The sequence below is a fragment of the Mobula birostris genome, chromosome 1 (genome assembly GCF_030028105.1).
Source record: "Mobula birostris isolate sMobBir1 chromosome 1, sMobBir1.hap1, whole genome shotgun sequence".
Taxonomy (NCBI): Eukaryota; Metazoa; Chordata; class Chondrichthyes; order Myliobatiformes; family Myliobatidae; genus Mobula; species Mobula birostris.
Window position 1 is genome coordinate 28905650 of NC_092370.1, and position 26026 is coordinate 28931675.

Sequence of the window (26026 nt, forward strand, 5' to 3'; positions counted from 1 at the left end):
TCAGGATAATGATATTTCTGCCACCTGATAGCCCATATTTAATTAGGTTTGCTGTGGGCACAGAAGTATCTCTCACTGCAGTAAAATGTCAACCACATGGGCATGAGACTGGAGTTACATTTAGGTCTAATTATATTAGACAAGTTATCTTCCTTCTTGAACATTAATGAACTAGTTGGATTTATATAACAATCTATCATCTTCAAAGCCATTTTTACCAGCACCACTGTACTGGTGTAGTAGGATACTTTTTGACACAAATGTCTCTAATTCAATAAATAGTTACCCTGTCAGAATTCACTTTCCAAATTGCTTCAGTGAATTAATAAGTGCCATTTACAAACTGCAAGAATGACATTATTGGCATGATGTTGGATTTTATTCATAGAACAGGAAGGCACTATATACATTATATATCAAACCATGTATCAGAAGAAAGAAAGCTGATGCCTTTACTCAACTACTGGCAGGAAAATGTCTGTAGATACAAGGGACGAAGGATGCCAGAATATTGAGCAAAGAAACAAACTGATAGAGAAGCTCAACAGGACTGACAACATCTGTGGAGGGAAGTTTTTTGAGTCAAGACCTTTCAGCTTGAGTAAAAGAGGAGAGATGGCCAGTATCAGGAGGGGGTAGGGCAAGAGTTGGCAAGTGATCAGTGTATGTCAGCAAGGAGGGATTAATGAGCATTCATGGTCACTTGGGGAGGTAAGGTTGGAGATAGCAGCAAAGGCTGGGAGGAGATGGGTGGAGGCAAATGGCTGAAGATAGTGGAATATGGTATGAAAGAAAGGTGAAGAGAAACTAAATGGCTGAGGGATAGTGGCTAGGTGCGAACTGCGGAGGGAGGGACGCAGTGGGAGGAGTGTATCGGTAATGGCAGATGGATTGGATAGGGGATGAAAACACTGGGAGCTAGAGGTCAGGAGAGGGGTGCTGGTCTATGTGGGAGAACATTGAAGGAGGGGTGGGATAAGCGGATTAGAAATGTTGCCCCGTGATGGGTACTCTATTATCAGGGTGAATAGATAGAATTCTCTGTAACCCAGGAAGAGAATCCACGGCGGGTGTAGTGCCTCCTCTGTGATTGAGCAAGGGGTATCTCAGCTAATGGAAATGATCCTGAAAAAGGTGAGAATGCATCCAGCTGTTGGGCTCCACAATGGAACAGATTACATAAGGAGGAACAGGGAGAATGTCCTGCAGGAAGAATACCAAGAGCTAGGCAGAATCTCAAGTTCTGTGCACTGGTGGGAGTGGGAAAAGGCCAAGGGAGTGCATTACTTGGACTTGTAACACTCAATATTCATACCATTAGAATCTAGACTACTCAAGCAAAATTTGAGGCACTGTTCTTCTAGTTTGACCTCACCATGGCAATGGAGAAGGGTAAAGGTAGAAGGTGCGGGAATGAGAAGGGACAAGACATTGGAAGCTCAAAAAGGTCACTGTGGACAAAATGCAGCTGCTGTGAAAACAGGCACATAATCTATGCTTGGTTTTACCGCTGTACAGGTGGTTACATTATGAGCACGGAATATGAAAGACCAAGTCGGAGAAGATGAATGATAATTTCTGCCTCACCTGGAAGGGCTGTTAAAGTACACAGTCTGTTTTCTTAAGAAGCTGCCAGCTGATTGAGTAAGGGCTTTAAAAATTACATCACAAAATTTAAAAAATGGATATAGAATGAATGTTCCCATTGATGTAGTCACAAAGAAATCCAGTAGGGAATTCAGAGAAAAAAAATCATATTTCTTTAGCCAACAGTGACAAGAACATGGAACTTGCTACCACTGGGAATGGTTGAAGAACAAAAAGATATATTTATGGCGAAGCTGGTCAAGTAGATGGGACAGAAAAATAATCCTATTTAGATGAATAACGGAGGAAGAAAGGGTCATGTGGAACATAAGCATGGCATGGACTGGCTGAGCTGAATGGCCAGATTTAGTAAAACATGATCAGTTATGCATATATTGAGAAGCTGACTGATTATTCTTGCATCAAATTCAAAAATGTTCCTACTTATGTTCTGTTTAATCATACCCATCATTCATAAGTTATACAAGTAACATCTAGTCTTGAAGATTTAGCAGTTCTTTGTCAAGTCAGCAAGAAAGCATGTGACTATTCACAGAACAAGAGATTCTGCAGATGCTGGAAATCTTGAGCTTCACATATAAAATATCGAAGGGACCCATCAGGTCAGGCAACATCTATAGAGGGAAATAAACAGTCAACGTTTCAAGCCAAGACCCCTCATCGGTTTCGCTAGCATTGTGTGTATGTAAGTAATTATCCAGTTGGCAATTCTGAAGTTATGTTTAATGCTTGCTAGGAATCTGTATGTTCAGAAGACTTTGAATTCATTAAAATAGAAATTCAGTTAAGGACTGGTAGACAGCTTTAGAGGGCTGAAAGTGTCCAATATTAAAGTGGCAATCAAAAAGGTGGAGGATTTGAGATACCATTGAGAAGTTTCAACTCTAATTAGGAGTAAACTAAAGCCCAGATTGAATGATAGAAGAAGCTCAGTTCCTCCCAAACTACCCATCTGCCCGCTCAAGCACTTCCTGCTCCTCCTATGCAAATTCTGTAGGTCCCAACTGGAATGGGAAACACATACAGAAAATGCTGGAGCAAGTCATAAATGCCTAAGAACTACCTCAGAAGAAGACTCAAAAATATGATGGAGAACTACAAAAATAATTGACATTCGCGAGAATTCCTAGAAATTCCTGGGCACTCAGAAAGTCAAGTTAAGGAGATGAAGCTGTGAGGCTCATGGGAACCTAATGCCTGAACCTCCCACCTCCATTCAGCAAGGGTTTTTTGTTAGGCATGAGCAGCAAAACATTAAGTACAATAGACAAGCATTAGATAGAAAAGGTGCACTTTTCAGATCATAGGAATAGATGTTATTGGGGAAGGTCAGCACAAAATTGGGCTAGGGGATTGAATTAAAGTAGGGGATAGATTCGAGGACCAAAGGACTATAAAACATAGGAGCAGAAGTAGGCCATTTGGCTTATCAAATTTGCTCCACCATTTCATCCTTGCTGATTTGTTTTCTATCTCAAAGCCATTCTCCTGCCTTCTCCTCATAACCTTTCACGCCCTGACTAATCGAGAACCTATCAACCTCAACTTTAAATACACCCAATGACCTGGCTTCCACAGCCACCTATTGCAACAAATTCCACAGATTCACCATCCGCAGGCTAAAGAAATTAGCCATAAGATCATAAGACAAAGGAGCAGAAGTCGGCCACTCGGCCCATCGAGTCTGCTCCGCCATTTTATCATGAGCTGATCCATTCTCCCATTTAGTCCCACTCCCCCACCTTCTCACCATAACCTTTGATGCCCTTGGCTACTCAGATACCTATCAATCTCTGCCTTAAATGCACCCAATGACTTGGCCTCCACTGCTGCCCGTGGCAACAAATTCCACAGATTCACCACCCTCTGACTAAAAAAATTTCTTCGCATTTCTGTTCTGAATGGGCGCCCTTCAATCGTTAAGTCATGCCCTCTCGTACTAGACTCCCCCATCATGGGAAACAACTTTGCCACATCCACTCTGTCCATGCCTCCTCACCTCCATTATAAATGGATGTCCCCTATTCTGAGGCTGTGACCTCTGTTCCGAGGCTCCCCCACCATTGGAAATGTCCTTGTGACATTCACTTTATCTAGGTCTTTCAACATTCAATGTGTTTGAATGAGATCCCTCCCCCCATCCTCCTAAATTTCAGCAAGTAAAGGCCCAGAGCCATCAATTGCTCTTCATATTCCTTCCACCAAAGAGCTTGACCATATATTTCCCGACACATCCGTCATTTTTTGCCCATTTTCCTAATCTGTGTAAATCCTTCTGCAGCCTCCCTGCTTCCTCAGCATGACCTGTCCCTCCACCTATGATCATATCATGCACAAACTTGGCTACAAAGCCATCAATTCTGTTATCCAAATTATTGACATATAACATGAAAAGAAGTGGTCCCAAACTGAGCCCCGCAGAACACCACTAGTCACCGGCAGCCAACCAGAAAAGGCTCCTTTTATTCCCATTCTTTGCCTCCTGCCAATCAGCCGATCTTTCCTGTAATACCATGGATTCTTATCTTTTTAAGCAGTCTCATGTGCAGCACCTTGTCAAAGTCATTCTGAAAATCCAAGTACACAACATCCACTGATTCTCCTTTGTCCATCCTGTTTTTTACTTCCTCAGAGAATTCCAACATATTTGTTGGGCAAGATTTTCCCTTAAGGTAACCTTGGCCAGCTCCTCGCTCATGCTTACGTAATTCCTTTTATTCCACTGTAATACTGATACATCTGATTTTAACTTCTCCCTCTGAAATTGCAGCATGAATTCTATTATATTATGATCATTGCTCCTAATGGTTCCTTTACCTTAAGCTCACTAATCGAATCCTGTTCATTATTACTGTTCAGTACCCTTGTGGTCTCAACCACAAGCTCATCTAAAAAGCCATCTCATAGGCATTCTATAAATTCCCTCTCTTGTGATCTAGTACCAACCTGATTTTCCCAATCTACCTGCATATTGAAAGCCCCCATGACTATAGTAACATTGGCCTTTTGACATGCCTTTTCTATCTCCCACTGAAATTTGTAGCCCTCATCCTGCTACTGTTCGGTATCAATGTTGTGGCATATAACTCCCACCAAGGTATTTTTACCTTTGCAGTTCCTTAACTCTACCCACTAGAATTTTACTTTTTCTGATCTTATGTTAGCTCTTTCTAAGGATTCAATTCCATTTTTTATCAGCAGAGCCACGCCACCCTCCTCTGCCTACCTGCCTGTTCTTTTGATACAATGAGGACACTGGGTCTTGTGTGCAGACTTTCTTCAATGATTTCAAAGTAATCTTTAACAATATCACAAGAGAGAGGAGTAATGAGTTACTAACAAAAGAATGGCAATAATTTTATCATTTTATAGAACATGTAAAATTATATATTCATCAAAGTGGTATAGCACCATCTATATCTCCTCTTTGTTGCCTTGCAGCCTTTCTTGTAACATTGCCATCTCCTTTTCATGCATAATCAGTTGCTCATTTTAGTAATTAGATCTTTAAAGCTTTCCTAGTTCTTTATCAATGTTTGATTAAACCACTTATTAAATTCAGTTAATTTTGTTTTGAATTTTTTTAAACTGGTCCAAAAATTAAGATTCATATTTCTCTTTCAAATCCTTGCAGTAACGTGAGGTGACAAAGGGATAAACAATTCAATAACTGGTTTAAATAGCCACCCAAGTTGTCAAATTCAATTTAATTAATGTAATAATCTGTAGCTTAGTAGTCAAAACATGCTTGATAACTTGCAAAAATTAACTTGTTCTACATTAGATAAACTCTACATGCAAATACTTCAAATGACATACAAAGATGTCAGAACAGAGGCAATCATTGGACCTAAATATTTTTCAATCCTGATTAGAAGGGGGTGCCCAGACAATTTACAATAATGTTAGTGTCCTTCCAATGTGTGGTTGTAGGCTCTGTTCTAACTTACATAAAATCTGGTTCTTGGCTTTGCTCAAGCTCACATGTAACTCACAGAAAATCACACAATAAATTTTGAGCTTATGTTTTCAGCAGTTCCACAAAAATCAATTTAATGAAATATATATCATTATAATGATTATACAGATGTTATTAAAGTACGACAAATGATATAATATGCTGGATCAAGTTGGAATCTACCAGCTCCTCGTCATGTATTTTGCTCAACATACCCACAAGGAGCTGGATGTGGCCAGTTGAACATGCTAACTGTTCAACATCAGAAGCTGTGCACAAGGCACAGCATCAGGTAGAAACCGACTGCACAAGAATTGCTATTACTTCCATTGACTCAAAATACTCTAGTATAAGTGAATCATGTACCCTTATAAATAGCAGCACCCACGTGGATCTGGTCAAGGCTTTCACCTGGCCCTTTCAGAAAGCAAACTGGACGTTGAAAGATATAAACTTAATATGGTGACAGTGGCTGACAGAATTGGGACAGGAATTAAATACAGTGGAATCCAGTTAATTGGAACACATTGGGCCTAATTAAACAGCCACCAAATTAGCTAGTTTCATGGAAATAATTAAAAAGATATTAGAAATTGAAAAACAGAACAAATTAGTACTGTACTACAGTACAATAAAACCATGTATTAGTTTCTAATAGTTATCGATGGAGGAATGCTTCCAGAGTACGCTGTCACATTCTTTTGTTTGACTGTAGTATCTAACAGCCTCACAAAGTGCATGTACTGATGCTGTCAGAACTGTTTGGCAGTGGTCTCTTGCTCCAATTAAACAGCATAGTGTCCCAATAAACAAGGTGAATCCTGGCTATATTCTCGATTAGTTTTTGTTCTTTAACAGTTTTCCCAAAGAAACGGCTGGCCCGAAGAATCACTGGCCCAATTAACCAGAATCCACTAAATTACAGAGCAAAGACTCTCCAAAAATAATGGACAGGAGTCTAAAGATAAAGCTTAGACTTACTGGAAGCCTGGCTTTATGCTGGGTGCTCCTGCGATCCAGCTGCCCTTAGAGTGACATGCATCTCAAATAGCCTCTGACAACCAAGGCCAGCTCCAGGCCTTCACAACTGGCTTAGCTACTAAGCCCAGTGGAATTGTTTCTACTAACAGGAGAAGGAACAAAGGTGGGATACTGGTGCCTTAAAACCAGTTGCTTCGGGCAGATGGGACTCATCGGTTGCGGTTGACAGTTCATCTCGGAGAAAGGAAACCTCAGCTGCCTTGCGGCTATACCCACTCATGGGGAAGGCTTCAGCAGTAAACACCTAGGGAAAAATCCAGAGTTGGAGTACCTAAGGCAGTCCTATATTGAGTTCAAAACTAACTGCCAACTGCTGCGATACTGCTGGTGTCAGACTGTATTGGTCTCTGTATTTCCTTTGAATTCATCATGCATAAAGTGGGGGAGCTTGCTACATATCCTTATTAAAATATGAGGAGCGTTTGGCAACTTTCGGCCTGTATTCACTAGAACTTAGAAGAATGTGGGGGATCTCATTGAAACTGACCAAATGTAGAAAGGACAAGCTAGGGAGGATGTGGAGAGGATGTTTCCTATGGTGGGGGTATCCAGAGCTATAGGACACAGCCTCAAAATTGTGGGGCAACCCTTTAGAACAGAGGTAAGGAGGAAACTTTTTAGCCAGAGAATAGTAAATCTGTGGAATGCTCTGCCACAGACTGTGATGAAGGCCAAGTCTGTGCATATACTTAAAGCAGAAATTGATCGTTTGCTGATCGGTCAAGGCATCAAAGGATATGGGGAGAAGGCAGATATATGGGGTGAGTGGGATCTGGGATCAGCCATGATGGAATGGTGGAGCAGACTCGATGGGCTGAATGGCCTAATTCTGCTCCTATATCTTATGTATATGGTCTTACGGTCATATTATACATATCATGTAGACAGCTAGGATGCACCATCCATGTAGGCAGCCAGGATGCAGCATCAGAGGACCTAATGATCTGGTTGCAGACAGACCTCACAATCATTTTGCAACTTCTGAGATTACAAGAGTTCTTTTTACCCATGTATATTTTCTAATAATTTTAAAAATATCAATGAATATCAGACATATTTGTAAAACTCCACTTGCAGTATTGCCTCCAGTCAAAAGCACCATTTAGTTTGGAGAGTGTGGCCTCTGGGCTACCATGACTGGGGCCTTGTTGTCATTGAAGCTTTTCTATGCCTTGTTTGTAACTTCCAATCAACTTGTTTGACTCACTACATCCAGCTCAGGTGAATACAGAAAGGCAGGGACAGGTGGATTCTAAGTTGATTCAATACACTACGAGGTGAGGGAATGCCAGACTGTTTGGGTATAGAGCTGGGGAACTGTACCTCAGGCAGTTTACCTTCTGTTTTGCTTCTTATCTTTTCACTGCCCTGGTTACTATGGGGAGGGTGCACTAACAGAGGCTGGTCCCCCATTATGACTGAATTGCACAGTATTCAAATGACTGGAAAGGTTAGACTCTCTCTGGAAAACATTATGAGCAGGAAATCTCAGGAATCTTTATAAGCATTCTGCATTTAGTTGCAAGCAGCCTTGTTCTTCGGTTCTATTAACATTCTCAAGGAGCTGGGGAGCCAAGCAGAGAGAGATATTTCTCACAACAACCCACTGGTAATGCATCGTCCTGCTAAAGAATGAAAAAATTAAGTAAACCTTCCAGAAGAACAGCAATCACAATGAGAGTGAGGGAGTGTGGGCAAGAAGGTAGATAGCATGCCTTCACAGGTTAGGGCATAGCATATAAAACAACACACACAAAATGCTGGAGGAACTCAGCAGGTCAGGTGGCATCTATGGAAATGAATAAACAGCCAAACTTTCAGGCTGAGACACCGACCGAGAAGAGGGAAGATGTCAGAAGAAAAAGCTGGGGGGGATTGGAAGGAGGCTAGCTGGAAGGTGATAGGTGAAGTCAGGTTGATGGGAAAAGTAAAGGGCTGGAGAAGAAGGAATCTGATTGAAGAAGAGAATGGACCCGGAGAAGCGATAGGCAGGTGAGAAGCGGTAAAAGGCCAGAGTGGGAAATAGAGAAAGAGGGGAGGGGGTGGAAGTTTGAAGGAGCCCTCCTTCACCTTGTCTGCTAGAGAACCTCGTTTTCTCTTAGCCTTCCTGAGTTCCTCATTGAGTTTTCTGTGAAGAGAAGGAGGGTGGGGAGACCAGAAAGCATATACATTTCTAAGAGGCATAAACAGGGTTAATAGTCACAATCTTTTTCCTGTGGAAGGAGTATCAAAAACAAGATGCTGCAGGTTTAAATACAGAGGAAGGTGTTTTAAATGGGAGTCTTGAAAGTTGTTTTACGAAGAGATTCATTGAAATTGGGAACTCACTGCTAGAGGAAGTGTGGAAACAGATACAATCATTATGTTTGAAAGACATTCAGGCAGACACTTAAGACATAAGCATACAGACTGAATATGGGCCAAAGTTTTGGATGGTAGGCCAAAAATGTCAGCATGGATTTGTGAAATGAAGAACCTAATTCTGTGCTGTATGACACTTAAACTTGTAACTTTTTATTACATTGTGTGACTGGTTTATGTAAACCTGAAGATAAGTCAGCCAGTTGCCTTTGACTCTGATGGGTAAAGGCTGCAATCAAATGGAAAAGTTTTGAATCTATAATGAAAGTTAATGACAATAGTTTAGTTATTATAACCACAAATTCCTATGAACATTATTAAAGTGAAAAAAAGACTAAATTTGAAATAAAAGTCATGTATTTGAACTTCATATGTTCGTAGACTTTGAAATTGATAACTCAATTAGCTGAGGTTCAACTTGTCAAGCACATATTTGTTATGCATGGGACGACACCCATCACATTCAGAGAACTTTGCATAACAAATATGATTGTGCTGCCTATCAGACCTTAGCCTGGAGAAAATTATGCAAGGTTTCTTATCTTCTTCTACTTCCTATAAATATATAAATTGATACATTTTGTCACTAAACTCTAAACAACACTAAACAACATATTCCTTCAAAAGATTGGATTAGATTAGATTCAACTTTATTGTCATTGTGCCGAGTACAGATACAAAGCCAATGAAATGCAGTTAGCATCTGGCCAGAAATGCAAAGAATAATGTTATTTACAAAATAACTGCAAATAAAAAGTAAGTGCTACAGCACACAAATATAAAACTACTGAGATAGTGCAATATGGGTGCAATACTGCTTAGCGCTGTGATGTGAGGTTCAGCAGGGTCACAGCCTCAGGGAAGAAGCTCTTCCTGTGTCTGCTGGTGCAGGAGCGGAGGCTCCTGTAGCGCCTACCGGATGGGAGGAGAGTAAAAAGTCCATGGTTAGGGTGAGATGCATCCTTGATAATGCTTTTCACAATGATAAAGGCTTATTTGCAGTACTAAACTTCCACTATAAATTGTGAACAATAAAATTATCTGATGAAATTATAAACCTTTTGCTTATCATTTTATTTAGAAACCATGGATTTCAGTTTATCAATCTTAGCAATTCTTGCTAATAGCAAAGAATATTCCTTTTATTCTTTGGATTTCATTTCTCTGAAAAGATTTTTTTTGGATTTTTCAGCTTCTTGAGATGCTATTTGCTAAGCATGCATAGTTTTTGCTTTGAATGCATTTCTAGCTGCAAGGAAAATAATTTTGTCTGGCACATAATGTACGATTTTAATTCAGCATTAATTATGGAATGTGTCAAGCTAATTTTCAGTCAAAGCTCCATGTTAGTCTCTAGAGCTTTCTTAATAACAGTAATTACAGGTCATAAAATAAATCTTCTAAAATTAACATTTTTCTACGACTTGATAGGGAACTCTAAATGGCCAAACAATACAGATATTTTGATGATTACTTGTAGCTCTTTTTCTTTTAACCAGCTGCCAGAACTGTGGATAGAATAAAGGTTGACCAAGGTGCCTTATTATAAATTCTTTAAAGGGTAAATTGTAAAATCTAAACTGCTTGTGCAGTCCTAAAACATTTTCATAAACTGTCTAATATTAACAAACGTCCATATTTATTATCTATTTGCTTTTATCTATAAAATATACACACAAATTAAATTATAACAGCTGACATTGGGAGTTTTGAAACAGAAACATAGTGGTGTGTAAAAAAAGATTATATATTGGTAAATAAATACTGTCAGTAAGACAGAAGTTGTATTTATAGACAAGTAATGGATTTTTCCTCACTATAAGCAAACACTAAACAGAACTGATTTAAGGTTATACTGGATGATTTTAGAACTTAATAAACAAAATTGATCATACACACACACACACACATACACACACTAGATTTGGAGTGACAGAAACCCAATATTATGAATACCATACTTAATACATTACTCTTCCTTGTCACATTGTTTCTCTCTTTACTAGTGCACACCCTGGCAATATATAGTTATACTTGAATTGATTCCATGATGTTTCATTGCTATTCTTGAGTGGCATGAGCATCATTAGAAAGCAGAATTTTAAGGAGACATTTATAGGGATTAAGGAAATGGCTAGATGGTAAATAAACCCTTAAAGGAAGAAACAGGAACATAAGTGTACCCTTTGGTGATGTGCAACTGTCCAACTAAGGTAAAAAATCATGGCTGATCTTTCACCTTAGGGACACATTCCTGCATATACAACATATTCCTCAATTCCCTTCAAATCCAAAAATCTATTGGTCTGTTTCTTAAGTACATTCAGCAACTCCATGGCCCTCTTGGGTACAGAGTTCCAAAGATTTGCTGTTATTTGGGTGAAGAAACTTTCCTATCTCTAATTTGAATGTACAATCCCTATAATGAGACTGTGATCTCCTGGTTCATGATACTCCTGGTTCAAGGCCTATACAGACATCTAAGCTGCATCTTCTCCTCAAGTCCCTTAAGAATTGTGAATACTTCAAACTTTCTCTTCATTGATGGTAATCACACGTTATAAGGGTAGTAGGGTATTGAGGAATCAATGCTTATCAATTAATCTACAGCAGTCGCTGATGCACAATTTGAGAAACACAGGTCTAATTAACCTGTTCCTTGCAAGCAAACTAAATTTATTGCATATTAATCCTCAAGCTACTGATACTGAAACCATAAATGTTCCAAAAAAATCTAAATATCATTACAATGTTCAGTATTAACTGCTTCCCCCATCTTCTTAGGGACCTTGTTTCAACGATTGAATAGTTATAAACCAAAATATTTTCCCCACAGTGTTGTGTAATATATGTAATGCATAACTTCTTTAATCAACTGCAGTATCATCTGGTCCTCCTGGCAGAGAACGACTTCTTTCTACAAAAGAAGTCTTCATTTTGTAGTTCTTTTAGATTCCCAGAATAGAAGAACCATGGCAACTTCCTGAAATCTGTACTTTAAAAGTATTAATCTGATCAAAAAAAAACACTCCCTGTGGACAGTGTAAATAATTCAAAGGTTTGATAATTCCTTTGTTTTATTATGGAAGTTTGATATTATTTGATCCCATCTATGGAAACCATATCTATCCATGGAAAACAAGGATTTAAAAAGCTGCTACTGATAATCCTGACTGACTGACTTTATTTTTCAACCCATAGTGGATACATGCTGCTGATGGAACTTACAGAAGAAGGGCTGTCAATTGCTATGATATTTGTCAACTTACTTGCTACCTTGCAATACAAAATTACTGGTTCCAAAATCATCTTTAGTTCATAACAATACGCAGGAAGGGTACTCAATGTGCATTACTCAAGACAGAATGAACAGAAGAGATCAAAAACTGAACATTATGCACACTTAAATGGTCCAGTTTTGTAGATCATTATACTGTTTTCAAGATTGACAGAGCAAGAGCATAATATTCAGGGAGAAAATACATTTTATTTTTTTTAATGTTTCTTTTTGAGATACAGCGTGGGATAGGCCCTTCGAGCCATGCAGCCTGGTAATCCCCAGATTAAATCCTAACCTAATCATGGAACAATTTACAATGATCAACTAACCTACCAACTGGTACATCTTTGGACTGTGGGAGGAAACCAGAGCACCTAGCAGAAACCCATGCGGTCACAGGGACAATGTACAAACATGCAGTAGTGGGAATTGAACTCGGGTCCCCTGTACTGTAAAGCATTGGGCTAACCACAACGTTACTGTGCTGCCTCAGACTATCAAAAATATTTAAGGCTCTGAATTGAAATCTTTCTTTGTATTGTATTAAATTGATAATATCTAAATTTTCAATTGTTCTATTTGATACTGATATTTAAATCAATTGTAAAGATTCAAAATACCCAAAAGTGGAAAGATGCAGCAGGCTCAGATTTATAAATAATGTTCTAGCACTGACAGAATAATTCATCATCTAGAAACTAGGAGGCACAAGAGGCTGTTAGCCTTATTAAGGGCAGTTAGTTAAATGGACTGCTTTACATTGATAACAAAATAATTAACTTCTAAACAATTTTTCTCCCTCTACTTTGATGTCTGAGTGTCGAAAACAACATTTAAAAACCTTGAAATTCCAAAGGAAATTAATTTTCAAGCTTTGAGGGAAATGTGACATTATTGCCAGTATGTTATGTAATTCCCAAAAAGAAAATATCCTAAAAATAGGAAATCGTATTAAAACAAAGATGTAGCAGTTGTTACCTTTGTGAGACCTGACATAGACTGGGAGACCACTTCACCGAGCACTTATTTCTGCCAGAAAAAGTGGGATCTCCCAGTGGCCACCCATTTTAATTCCATTTCCCATTCCCAACTACCTACTACCTTTGTATTTCTTCCTCCCCTTCCCCCACCTTTGTACGCCGACTTACCGTCTTTTTCTCCCATTATGATGAAGGGTCTAGGCCCAAAACATCGACTGTGTACTCTTTTCCATAGATGCTGCCTGGCCTGCTGAGTACCTCCAGCATTTTGTGCATGTTGCTTGGAATTCCAGCACCTGCAGATTTTCTCTTGTTTGTGAGCAGCAATATCTTGGTATTATTAATGTGCTGATAGGAGGAGCATGGACCTGGAAAGTAGCTAATTATAGTTGGGGTGAAATGTTTTGTGGCAGAGGGAGGATGTTGGAGGAGAGTCCAAGAGGAGTCCAGGATGTGACTCAGGACCTTGTGGGGAGGAGTCCAAGAAATGCAAAGAAAGAAGTGGGAGATGGGTGCAAGCAGGCAACAGCATATCCAGACACTTAAAAAGCTAAAACCTTCTTGATGACTATGCTGTAACCAGAACAGTTAATCATGATTAGTGGTCCTAAAGTATATTAAAAGAACTAACAGATCTAAGTGTGTTGGATATGATTGACGCTGTATGGATCATTCGATGTGGAAAACCATGATCACCCAAGCGTGTTCCACACAAGGCGAAGGAAGTATATTAAGCATTATTCAAGATCAAAATTACATTTTTTGCAGTGTCCAATTTACGGACAAAGGACATGATTATTGAAGGGTCTCGGCCAAAAGGTCGACTGCTTATATATTTCCGTAGATGCTGCCTGACCTGCTGAGTTCCTCCAACTTTTAGCATGTGTTGCTCTGGATTTCCAGCATCTGCAGAATCTCTTGTGTTTATGGTTATTATCTTGCCTTTCTACAGTATAACTGAAATAGTCCTCTTTGAAAACATAACAAGATCAACACAAAGACTCCACACATTTACTTGATACAGAGATCTTGAAGGGCAAAATAAACCATAAAAAATTCTCTTAACCTCACTGCACCTCAATAATTTCCTATTAAGGTACTTCCTAGGAAGCTGCATTTAGTGTGATTTTTAAGACAAATGAAGAGTATAGGTACATTTTGGAAAAGAGTTTTACGTAAGGCTGAGGTGGTGACAGGCACACAGTCTACTGCTGACTACAATATGGGCCATATGTTACCAAAATCTATTATGGAAGCAGATAGATAAGAATCTTTATTTGGAAGTTATTCACTGATCTGAGATGCTTGCTAATGAAATGTGAATGCTAATTATGGCGGTTGACCGTGCTAACGCATCAAAGCTGTTGAAAGAAATAAATGTATGGTCAGGAGACACTGGCTTAATCACCAAAATATAAAGGTGCCCATAAATAATTTCTGATAAGTCAATCAGATTTGATTACCTCATTGGAAAATATTCATATAATTTAGTTAATCCTTCCACAATGGCTATTAAAACATACTGTAAAAACATAAAAATTCATTAAAAATAATTATGGAAAGTCAGATGTCATAAATTCAAAAGAAGGCAACTACTTGCATTCATTTCAAAAGGACTTAAATAAAAGAGCAAGGATGTAATCCTGAGGCTTTATAAGGCATTAGTTAGACCTCACTTGAAGCATTGTGACCAGATTTGGGCCTGTTATCTAAAAAAAAATGTGCTGGCGTTGGAAAGGGAGCAGAAGAGGCTCATGAGAATGATTCTGGGAATGAAAGGGTAAACACCTGAGGAGCTCTGGACCCAGACTTACTAGAGTTTAGAAAAATGAGGGGGAAGACCTCATTGAAGCCTCTTGAATATTTAAAGGCCTAGATTTAAAGTGGACGTGGGGAGAATGTTTCCCAAAGTGCAGGAGTCTAGGACCAGAAGGCATAGCCTCAGAATAGAGTAATGTCCATTTAGAACAGAGAAAAGAAAGAATCTCTTTAGCCAGAAGGTAGTGGATCTGGTGAAGTCATTGCCATAGCTGGCTGTGGAAATCAAGTCACTGAGTATATTTAAAGTGGTGTATGATGAGTCAGGGCATGAAGTGTTAGGAGGAGAAGGCAGGAGAATGGAGTCGAGAGGGATAAATCAGCCATGATGGAATGACAAACAGACTAGATGGGCTGAATGGCATAGTCTGCTCATATATCATTGTCGTATGGTCTAAAAGATCCAGAAATTAATTTTCATTACTATCACAATAAAGCTTGACAATGGTCAGAATGAAAGATATTCAAGGCCTGCTCTCCTCACATTCATTTGACTAATTAGACAAAGTATTTAAACAAATTAAGTTGAAACAGCTATGTTCTAGATGGAGATTAATTTAGGCCTAGAGAGCTTGGGAATTAAAACTGCATGACTAATGGACATTTTGTACTTAACTATTAGAAATGAAACCTCCATTGTGCACCATCACAGTATTTAAGTTTAAACTTAATTTTTCAACCATGTTGCAATACTGATGTGCTTTTTCAAATTGTTCAGCCAAAGGCATTATAACATGGTGGGACAGGTTAACTCATGTTCAATGGCCAGGAGTAAACACTGCCTATATATGAAGAAAACTGAACTAAACATTAAGAAGAACTGTATATGTACAGAGGAATCAAGTGTTAAATTAATTGGGTCATGTGTCTACTTTGTATTGAAACATTCTCAGATGTGGTTGTGGTACAAAAAGACTTCCAAGTTGATTTCGATAGTTGAAATATTCTGGTAATTTTATAATCTCTTTTTATGTTTCTAATATTTCTAATAGCCATATAAACATGCACAATTAAAATGAGTAGCCATGTTTAATTTACGCTCAATGACCTATTTATTAGGTACCTCCTGTACCTAATAAAGTAGCCACTGAATGTATATTCATGGTCTTCTGTTGATGTAGCCCATCCTCTTCAAGGTTCAACATGTTGTGTGTTCAGAAGTGCTCTTCTGTATACTACTATTGCACCATGTGGTTATTTGAGTTACTGTCACCTTCCTGACAACATGAAACACTCTGGCCATTCTTCCCCGACCTCTCTCATTAACAGGGCATTTTTGCCAACAGAACTGCCACTCACTGATTTTTTTTTTGGTTTCTTGCACCACTCTCTGTAAACTCCAGAGACTGTTGTTCGTGAAAATCCCAAGCGATCAGCAGTTTCTGAGATACTCAAACCACCCCTTCTGACCAACAATAATTCTATTGTCAAAATCACTTAGACCACATCTCTTCCCCATTCTGTTGTTCGGCAAGAAGAGCAACTGAACCTCTTGACCATGTCTACATGTTTTAATGCATTGAGTTGCTGCTGCAAGATCTCCACCTAATCCGAAATCTGTACTGGGAGCAAACTGCCGCTGTAAGAATAGAATAGTTTAAGAAAATCAAGAGAGGCGTTAAGACAAGGGAGTGTTTTCTCCCCTGATTTATTTAATGTGTACAGTGAAACAATATTACAAAAAATAAGAGACATCTTGAGAATCAAACTTGGCGGTGAAAACGTCAATAATTTCAGATATGCAGATGACACTGTGTTAATTGCAAGTACGGAGGAAGAACTACAAAACTTAATTGATATAGTTGTTGAAGAAAGTGCAAAAATGGGTCTATCTATCAATTGGAAAAAGACAGAATGTATGGTGATATCCAAAAAGAAGGAGAATACTATCTGCAGGCTGAGAATAAACGGGGAAGACATAAAACAAGTACAGAACATTTGCTACTTAGGAAGCTGGGTGACATCAGATGGCAGGTGCGACGTGGACATCAAAAGAAGAATAGGGATGGCAAAAGACACCTTTACCAGAATGAAGAGTATACTGACCAATACTAAACTAGGCACGACAACCCACCTCAGAGTACTGAAAAGTTACCTTTATCCAGTTATGTTATACGGCTCAGAATGTTGGACAATATCTAGTAACATGAGGAAATGAATTGAAGCAGCAGAGACGTGGTTTCTGAGGAGGATGCAAAGAATATCACAGACGAAACAAATATCTAATGAGGATGTCATGAACAGAGTGAACACAAAAAGAGAAACAATGTATGAGATCACGAAAAGGCAACGTAACTTCATTGGACACGTAATTAGGAAAGAGGAGTTAGAATGCACTGTAATTATGGGAAAGATTGAATGGAAGAAAGCAAGAGGAAGACAAAGACAAATGCTGATGGAGATAGCAGCCAGAGAACTGGAAAAGAATACCAATAAATTGATCCACTTGACCCGAAACAGGAGTGTGTGGGCCATGGCAGTCAAAGCTCAAACTTGGCATGGCACCTGATGATGATGATGATGATGATGATGTTCTCATTACTAAGGCATGGAATGGAAAAGTAAGAAGGCTGTTGTTTAATTTTATAAAATATTGGTTATGCCATCACTGAAATATTATTGTGTTGCTCTAGTCACCATACTATAGACATAGATGTAGAATAGTACAGCACATTACAGGCCCTTTGGCCCACAATGTTGTGCAGACCCTCAAACCCTGCCTCCCATATAACCCCCCAAACTTAAATTCCTCCATATACCTGTCTAGTAGTCTCTTAAATTTCACTAGTGTATCTGCCTCCACCACTGACTCAGGCAGTGCATTCCACACACCAACCATTCTCTGAGTAAAAAACCTTCCTCTAATATCCCCCTTGAACTTTCCACAACTTATCTTAAAGCCATGTCCTCTTGTATTGAGCAGTGGTGCCCTGGGGAAGAGGCGCTGGCGATCCATTCTACCTATTCCTCTTAATATCTTGTACACCTCTATCATGTCTCCTCTCATCCTCTTTCTCTCCAAAGTGTAAAGCCCTAGCTCCCTTAATCTCTGATCATAATCCATACTCTCTAAAACAGGCAGCATCCTGGTAAATCTCCTCTGTACCTTTTCCAATGCTTCCACATCCTTCCTATAGTGAGGTGACCAGAACTAGACACAGTACTCCAAGTGTGGCCTAACCAGAGTTTTATAGAGCTGCATCATTACATCACAACTCTTAAACTCTATCCCTCGATTTATGAAAGCTAACACCCCATAAGCTCTCTTAACTACCCTATCTACCTGTGAGGCAACTTTCAGTGATCTGTGGACATGTACCCCCAGATCCTTCTGCTCCTCCACACTACCAAGTATCCTGCCATTTACTTTGTACTCTGCCTTGGAGTTTGTCCTTCCAAGGTGTACCACCTCACACTTCTCCGGGTTGAATTCCATCTGCCACTTCTCAGCCCACTTCTGCATCCTATCAAAGTCTCTCTGCAATCTTCGACAATCCTCTACACTATCTACAACACCACCAACCTTTGTATCATCTTCAAACTTGCCAACCCACCCTTCTACCCCCACATCCAGGTCGTTAATAAAAATCATGAAGAGTAGAGGTCCCAGAACAGATCCTTGTGGGACCCCACTAGTCACATCCCTCCAATCTGAATGTACTCTTTCCACCACGACCCTCTGCCTTCTGCAGGCAAGCCAATTCTGAATCCACCTGGCCAAACTTCCCTGGATCCCATGCCTTCTGACTTTCTGAATAAGCCTACCATGTGGAACCTTGTCAAATGCCTTACTAAAATCCATATAGATCACATCCACTGCACTACCCTCATCTATATGCCTAGTCACCCCCTCAAAAACTCTATCAGGCTTGTTAGACACGATCTGCCCTTCACAAAGCCATGCTGACTGTCCCTGATCAGACCATGATTCTCTAAATGATCCTAGATCCTATCCCTAATAATGTTTTCCAACAGCTTTCCCACAACAGATGTAAGGCTCACTGGTCTATAATTACCCGGACTATCCCTACTACCTTTTTTGAACAAGGAGACAACATTCGCTTCCCTCCAATCCTCTGGCACCATTCCCGTGGACAACGAGGACATAAAGATCCTAGCCAGAGGCTCAGCAATCTCCTCCCTCACCTCGTGGAGCAGCCTGGGGAATATTCCATCAGGCCCCGGGGACTTACACGTCCTAATGTATTTTAATAACTCCAACACCTCCTCTCCCTTAATATCAGCATGCTCCAGAACATCAACCTCACTCATATTGTCCTCACCGGCATCAAGTTCCCTGTCATTGGTGAATACTGAAGAGAAGTATTCATTGAGGAATTCGCTCACTTCCACAGCCTCCAGGCACATCTTCCCACCTTTATCTCTAATCTGTCCTACCTTCACTCCTGTCATCCTTTCGTTCTTCACATAATTGAAGAATGCCTTGGGGTTTTCCTTTACCCTACTCATCAAGGCCTTCTCATGCCCCCTTTCTTGCTCTTCTCAGCCCCTTCTTAAGCTCCTTTCTTGCTACCTCAATAGACCCATCTGATCCTTGCTTCCTAAACCTCATGTATGCTGCCTTCTTCCACCTGACTAGATTTTCCACCTCACTTGTCACCCATGGTTCCTTCACCCTACCATTCTTTATCTTCCTCACTGGGACAAATTTATCCCTAACATCCTGCAAGAGATCTCTAAACATCGACCAGATGTCCATAGTACATTTTCCTGCAAAAACATCATCCCAATTCACACCCGCAAGTTCTAGCCTTATAGTCTCATAATTTGCCCTTCCCCAATTAAAAATTTTCCTGTCCTCTCTGAATCTATCCTTTTCCATGATAATGCTAAAGGCTAGAAAGCGGTGGTCACTGTCCCCCAGATGCTCACCCACTGAGAGATCTGTGACCTGACCTGGTTCATTACCTAATACTAGATCTAGTATGGCATTCCCCCTAGTCAGCCTGTCAACATACTGTGACTATAGGAAAGAAGATACGATTGCACTGGGGAGGATAAAATCTTGGAATGTTGCCTGAAATGGTGTGTTTTAGTTATGAGAAGGGACTAGGTAGACTGGATTTATTTCCTTGCAGTGGAGGAGGAAATTGGGAGGTTTCCTGACTGAAGTATACAGAATTATTAGCAGTATAGATGGGGATTGATAAATGATAGGTAGTGAAACAGAATTCCCTTCATAGAGTTACGTATCACCAGGGGTCGTAGAGGTGGATACTCTATCCTATAGGACAGCTTATGAGCTTCATGTAGGAAATGAACAGATAACCCACCACTAGCAAAGCTGAAATGCTTGCAATGGGGCCAATTTGAGTTTGATAAATGGAATAGGTTATGATTTTTTGTCTTTAGATATAAGTTCCACAGCAGTTCATAAAGCATGTTGAAATATCTATCTATCCTATAGGACCTATTCTATATCATGTGTGTAACTTGTCAGTAGGGTAGTAATTTTCAGTTGCTTTTTAGGCGTTCTCTCAATGTATTCCCTTAATTTTGGCCAGAGTGCAAACTTCCTGAAGTTTATTTACTTTGCTCAATCTTTATTAACAGCATTAACAATAGAATAGTAATTATTATTTGAACAGTCAGTTATAAGAATAGAAAAGATATGCATTATAAAGGGAGATCATTCATTAGATTAAATATTTCATCTTGGATTTGACAGGTGACCACAAGACTACATGGCTGCTTTAATGATTGAAATAACATTTTTTTTCCAATTGGTTAACAGTGGATATTTAGTAAGACATTTTACTGAACACAGCTGTATTTGCTTTATTAATATATTCAGCAGCATCAGGCTTCATGTCCGCAGTTCAAATAGCCACTGGTTCAAAAAGGACCATTGCATAATTGGGAGTGTTCTATTGACTTGTACAATCCTTTGCATAGGTAAATAGTTCTGGAGAAAAGATGTTCTGCTAGTGTTGTATTATATAACTTCCTTTGGAGTGCAGTGTAAATCAGATATTCACAGAAGTAAATTTAAGTATCTGAAGCTTCATAATTAACTCTCTTCCCCCAAATTAATTTCATTGATTTCTGCAGTAAGAAGATCTCACCAATCTTGGCTGATTTTATTACTTTTCGGTTTCTACTAATAATGCAACAACCCCTAAAGAAGTTCGCAATTCAAAAGATACCGGGGAAAATAAGATTGGATTTGGCTGGGACAATCCCAATACTGTTAGGTAGATTAAATGCATTGAAACAAAGTAATATGGGGATCATGAACTTCCTGAAACTCACATGGAGTTGATGAGATTTCATAGGAAAATCAAGATCAATAAACGTATGGGGAATAAAAATTAGTAAAAATGTGTAAGTTATGTAAGAAAGCAAAATTCTCATTATAATGTTTTATTTATCCTAGAAACATATGAACTTACCTGACTATTAGGAACATGCTTTAAAAAACATTAAAAATGGAAAGAGTGCAAATTGTACGCTGAAGTTCTGTTATTGGATGCATTTGGAAGAACATAGTCAGTCAAAAATATGCATAGATCATGTTGGTTGCAAATTTTAAAAGAAACTGTTCACTTCAATAACAAAATTAGTATTGGAGTGGAATATTGTATTATCTGCTTGTTATGAAACATGTATGATACTTTTATAATTGATCTCCATTTCTCAGAAATCAATTTTCCACACAAAGACTAAAACAAACTACAGCAATATTCTCAACATGTGGAAGGATTGGGTAATATTTCCAATGAAGAATTGGCTCTCTATTTCAAGATTGATTCCTTCTCCCTTCAACTACTATTTTCTACTTTGACAACCTTCTTCCTTCACTGCTGCGTAACCTATCAAGTATCACATAGACTGTTTCATAAGAACATAAGAAGTAGGAGTAAGCTACCTGGCCCATCAAGGCTGCTCAATTACTCACTAAATTCATAGCTGACGTTCTACCTCAGTGCCTCCGACACACAGTATGCACACCCCTCTATTTCATTGATGTCCGGAAAAGTACCACTCTGTCTTGACTGGGCACATTGATGAAACCTCCAAAGTGCCTTTAAGTAGAGAGTTCCAAAGATTCATCTCACTCTGAATTGAGGAATTTCTCATCACCTCAGTCCTAAGCAACCTACACATTCTGATACCATGCTGCAGGTCCCCCTCTCTTTTGTTGGGGATCAAATTTGAATTGGATCTGCTGTGATTCATCTATGTACTAGGGAATACACTCTCCACCTACTCAACCTCTCCTCAATCTGTTTTCCCCAGAACCTGGGATCATCACTGCACTCCCTCTATCACAATTATACCCTTTAGATAATATCATACACCAAGGTCCTCTGATAGATTAGATTATGAGGACACACAGTCCTCTTTTTACTGTCATTTAGTAATGCATGCATTAAGAAATGATACAATATTCCTCCGGTGTGATATCACAGAAACACAGGACAGACCAAGACTGAAACTAACAAAAACCACATAAATATAACATATAGTTACAACAGTGCAACAATACTATAACTTGATGAAGAACAGGCCATGGGCACAGTAAAAAAGTTCAAAGTCTCTTGAAAGTCCCACATCTCACGCAGACGGGAGAAGGAAGAAAACTCCCCCTGCCATGCCCGACCACAGTCCGACTCTGAGTCATCCGAAAACTTCGAGCCTCTGACCAGCCCTCCGACACCTAGTACCGAGCACCATCTCTGCCGACCGCTTCGACCCCAGCCTCGGTCGCCAGCAGCAGGCAAAGCCGGGGATGTTGGGGTCACCTTCCGGAGATTCTCGATCGCACAGTAGCAGCGGCAGCGAACCGGGCATTTCAGAAATTTCTCCAGATGTTCCTCTCTGCTCTCATGTCTGTCTCCATCAAATCAGAATTGTGCACGGCATCCTACTTACAAATACGATATCATTTCACCGGAGAGCTGCGCGCGCTGCGTTGTACCGCCATCTTCTCCTCCCGCCTCCTGATAGGGCTTACTTACTTACTTCTGCATTCAAATCATTCCTGCCTGTGGCCATCAAACTTTACAAGTCCTCCCTTGGAGGGTCAGACACCCTGAGCCAATAGGCTGGTTCTGGACTAATTTTCTGGCATAATTTACATAATACTATTTAATTATTATGGTTTTATATTGCTATATTTATACTCTATTCTTGGTTGGTGCAACTGTAACGAAAACCAATTTCCCTCAGGATCGCTAAAGTATGATTATGACTATGATTAAATCTTCTCATAATAGAGACCAATATACTATTTGCCCTCTTGATTATTTGATGCACCTGTGCACTGGCCTTCAGTGATGTGTATACAAGCATACTTTGGTCCTTGTGAACATGTTAACCAGTCTCTGATCATTTAACACACTTTGCCTTTCTGATATAGATACCAGAATATTTTCCACATAGCATTGCATCATTACATATTTGATTCAACTTGTCCATTTACCCTTGAAGTCACTGTAATCTTCCTCCAAGTTCACTATCCACCATGTTTAGTACAATCAGCAAACCAGGAAACATGGCGTTTGGCCTTCTCAATGTAGATTGTGAAATTTTGGAACTTCAGCACTGATACCTATGGTAATCCACGAGTCCAGGCCTGCCAGCTTGAGAACAATATGTTATTTCCTACTATTTGCTTTAGGCCCAGTAGTGATTCTCAATCAAGATCAATATATTATCCCCAAACTTATGTGTCTTAACTTTGTTGATCAATGTTCTGTGTGGGAACCTATCAAATAGCTTTAAAAATCCAAATACTCCACATCCCAAGGTTACCCCATTTTTACTCAACTCATTATATTCTCAAAGAGCTTCAGCAGGTCAGTCAAATGTGACCTTCATTTTATAAACCCATGTTCACTCGATTCAATTCTATTATTCTTTTCAAGTTGTACTGGTTTTACACTCTTGACTCCAGCATTCGTGCCAAGTCTAGATTTGACCCCACCATGTTCTCATGCGAGTTTTTTTGAAGAGCTACTTAATAGCAATAGTATTGACTTTCACAGAAGCTGAAGCCATTGATAAATGATTTAACTGGAAACTTCCTATTTTTACGCTAGACTGAATTTGAGATCCCTCTGTGATCACTGGTTCACTTTAATAATATACTTGGGATGTAAATGTTCAAACGTATTTTTTTTTATCACACTTAAAATAAGTTCTTTATTATTAATTCCTGTCTTAATACTGTCCATTAGCATTATCCTTATTAAACAGAATTTCACATTTGCTGATCGACAAACTGAATGCTGATGTTATAGTAACAAAGTAGCCCGTTGACAGCTTATAATGCAACCGGTTTTGTCAATAAGATGTAATTTCCAGTTGCTTGGCTGCTGTTATATACTGCAGGCCATTTGTGATACTAGTTAAATCTCATTAGCTTAGCAAATGAAAACACTAATTAGAATATTACAACTATTCATCTTTGAATGGATTTCAACTTATATTAATGGCATCGTGATAATTCTAACAAGATAAAGTTTGATATCAACACAGTCCTAAAAAAAAACTATCTAAAATTAAAATCTTACTTACATTCAGCTAAAATTTCAAAGACTTTCATTTGCATGCATGAGCAATTACAGCTAGTATCATTATCAATTACACGCACAATGACATAGAGACAGATACCGACACCATGCCATCAAATTCTTTCAGGCCTCACCAAAAATAATGATTTGCAAATGCAAATACTGCACTTAAAACATAAGCCTTTAGGCTATCCAGCACTCTCAAGAGGATATGATAACTTAATTTACATATATTAAAAGTAAACAAGGAACAGTTAGTGAAAGTGACATCCTTCAGGTTCGTTTGTTATAACAAAGATTACAGTGGATTATATAATGTATGCATGATTTTCATCAATCATTGAAATCGTTCTAGTTTTTAAACCATTATCTAAGATATTTTGAAAGGCAACACTATCGCGTTACGAGAGACGAGAAGCTCAGCTGACTGTCCACTTCTTCCACAAAACACGACCTCATTCTAGCAAGAGCACTTTGTTCTCTGAAAGAAGGGGAAAGATTCTGATGTCAATCAACAGTTACTTTCTGAAATATAAGAGGAAGAAAAAAGAAGTATCTCCCAGCTATACCAGTAACTTGGAGCAAGAATTTGGTATAGAGTGAGCATTACCAACAGTGTGGTGGGGAATATAGGAATGTTCCTTAGTTAAGAGTGTTCTTTAGTTACTTTGCCTCTAGCATATCAGTAACCTCAGAGCTCACAAACCCACTAATGTGAACACACTAGATGATTCCTAGCCTGTTTAGTGACATAACATGCCATGCATTCCTTCTTCATGTCTTCATCATTTCCCACACTTAAATACTTTCCAGTTGGAGAAACAATTCTTTGATGGACACTGTGATTACTAACACAAGTGATGACATCAGTCCTATATGTATAGGCATCCGTTAGTCCCGTGAGACCATGGATTTGCGCCTTAGAGGGTTTCCAGGGTGCAGGCCTGGGCAAGGTTGTATGGAAGACCGGCAGTTGCCCATGCTGCAAGTCTCCCCTCTCCACAACACCGATGTTGTCCAAGGGAAAGGCTTAGGGCCAATACATCAGTCTGCATCATTAATAACAACAGCAACAACTTTCATTCGCATTGTCCCTTCAATGCAGTAGAAGTATCCCAAGGTGCTTCAAAGAAGTAAGATCAAATAAAATTTAACAGCAACACAAGAGAAGATACTTAAGAAAAAGACTACTGAAAATACTCAGTGAGCCATGCAGCATTTGTGGAGAAAATCCAGATGCTGGATTGTGCTTGGTTTGATCCAACCCACTGCTGGGGCTCACCACTGCATGAGCCCACTAGCCACGTTACATGTGTACTGCAAACAAATCAGATTTGTGAGTGGAGCAGACATGAATAATGACCGAGCCTCAAGACAATCTTCCTAAAACCCCATCCCTTTTACTGCCATATTTTGAAAAAAAAAAGTCAAATAAAATATA

The 26026-nt window shown here is 39.2% G+C and overlaps 1 protein-coding gene across 12 annotated transcripts in view; it reads right to left on the reverse strand.

Moving 5' to 3' along the window:
* Window positions 1-26026, reverse strand: part of LOC140195234 (uncharacterized) — a 665367-nt gene that overhangs the window by 149709 nt on the left and 489632 nt on the right. Inside the window, exon 23 of one of the 12 annotated variants that reach the window (XM_072253339.1) lies at window positions 25003-25066. The exons of the other annotated variants lie outside the window; for them this stretch is intronic. Coding sequence (XP_072109440.1) covers window positions 25046-25066 — 21 coding nt within the window. The 3' untranslated portion in view covers window positions 25003-25045. Of the gene's footprint in view, window positions 1-25002; window positions 25067-26026 lie in introns of those variants that run through there. 12 annotated transcript variants of the gene reach the window in all.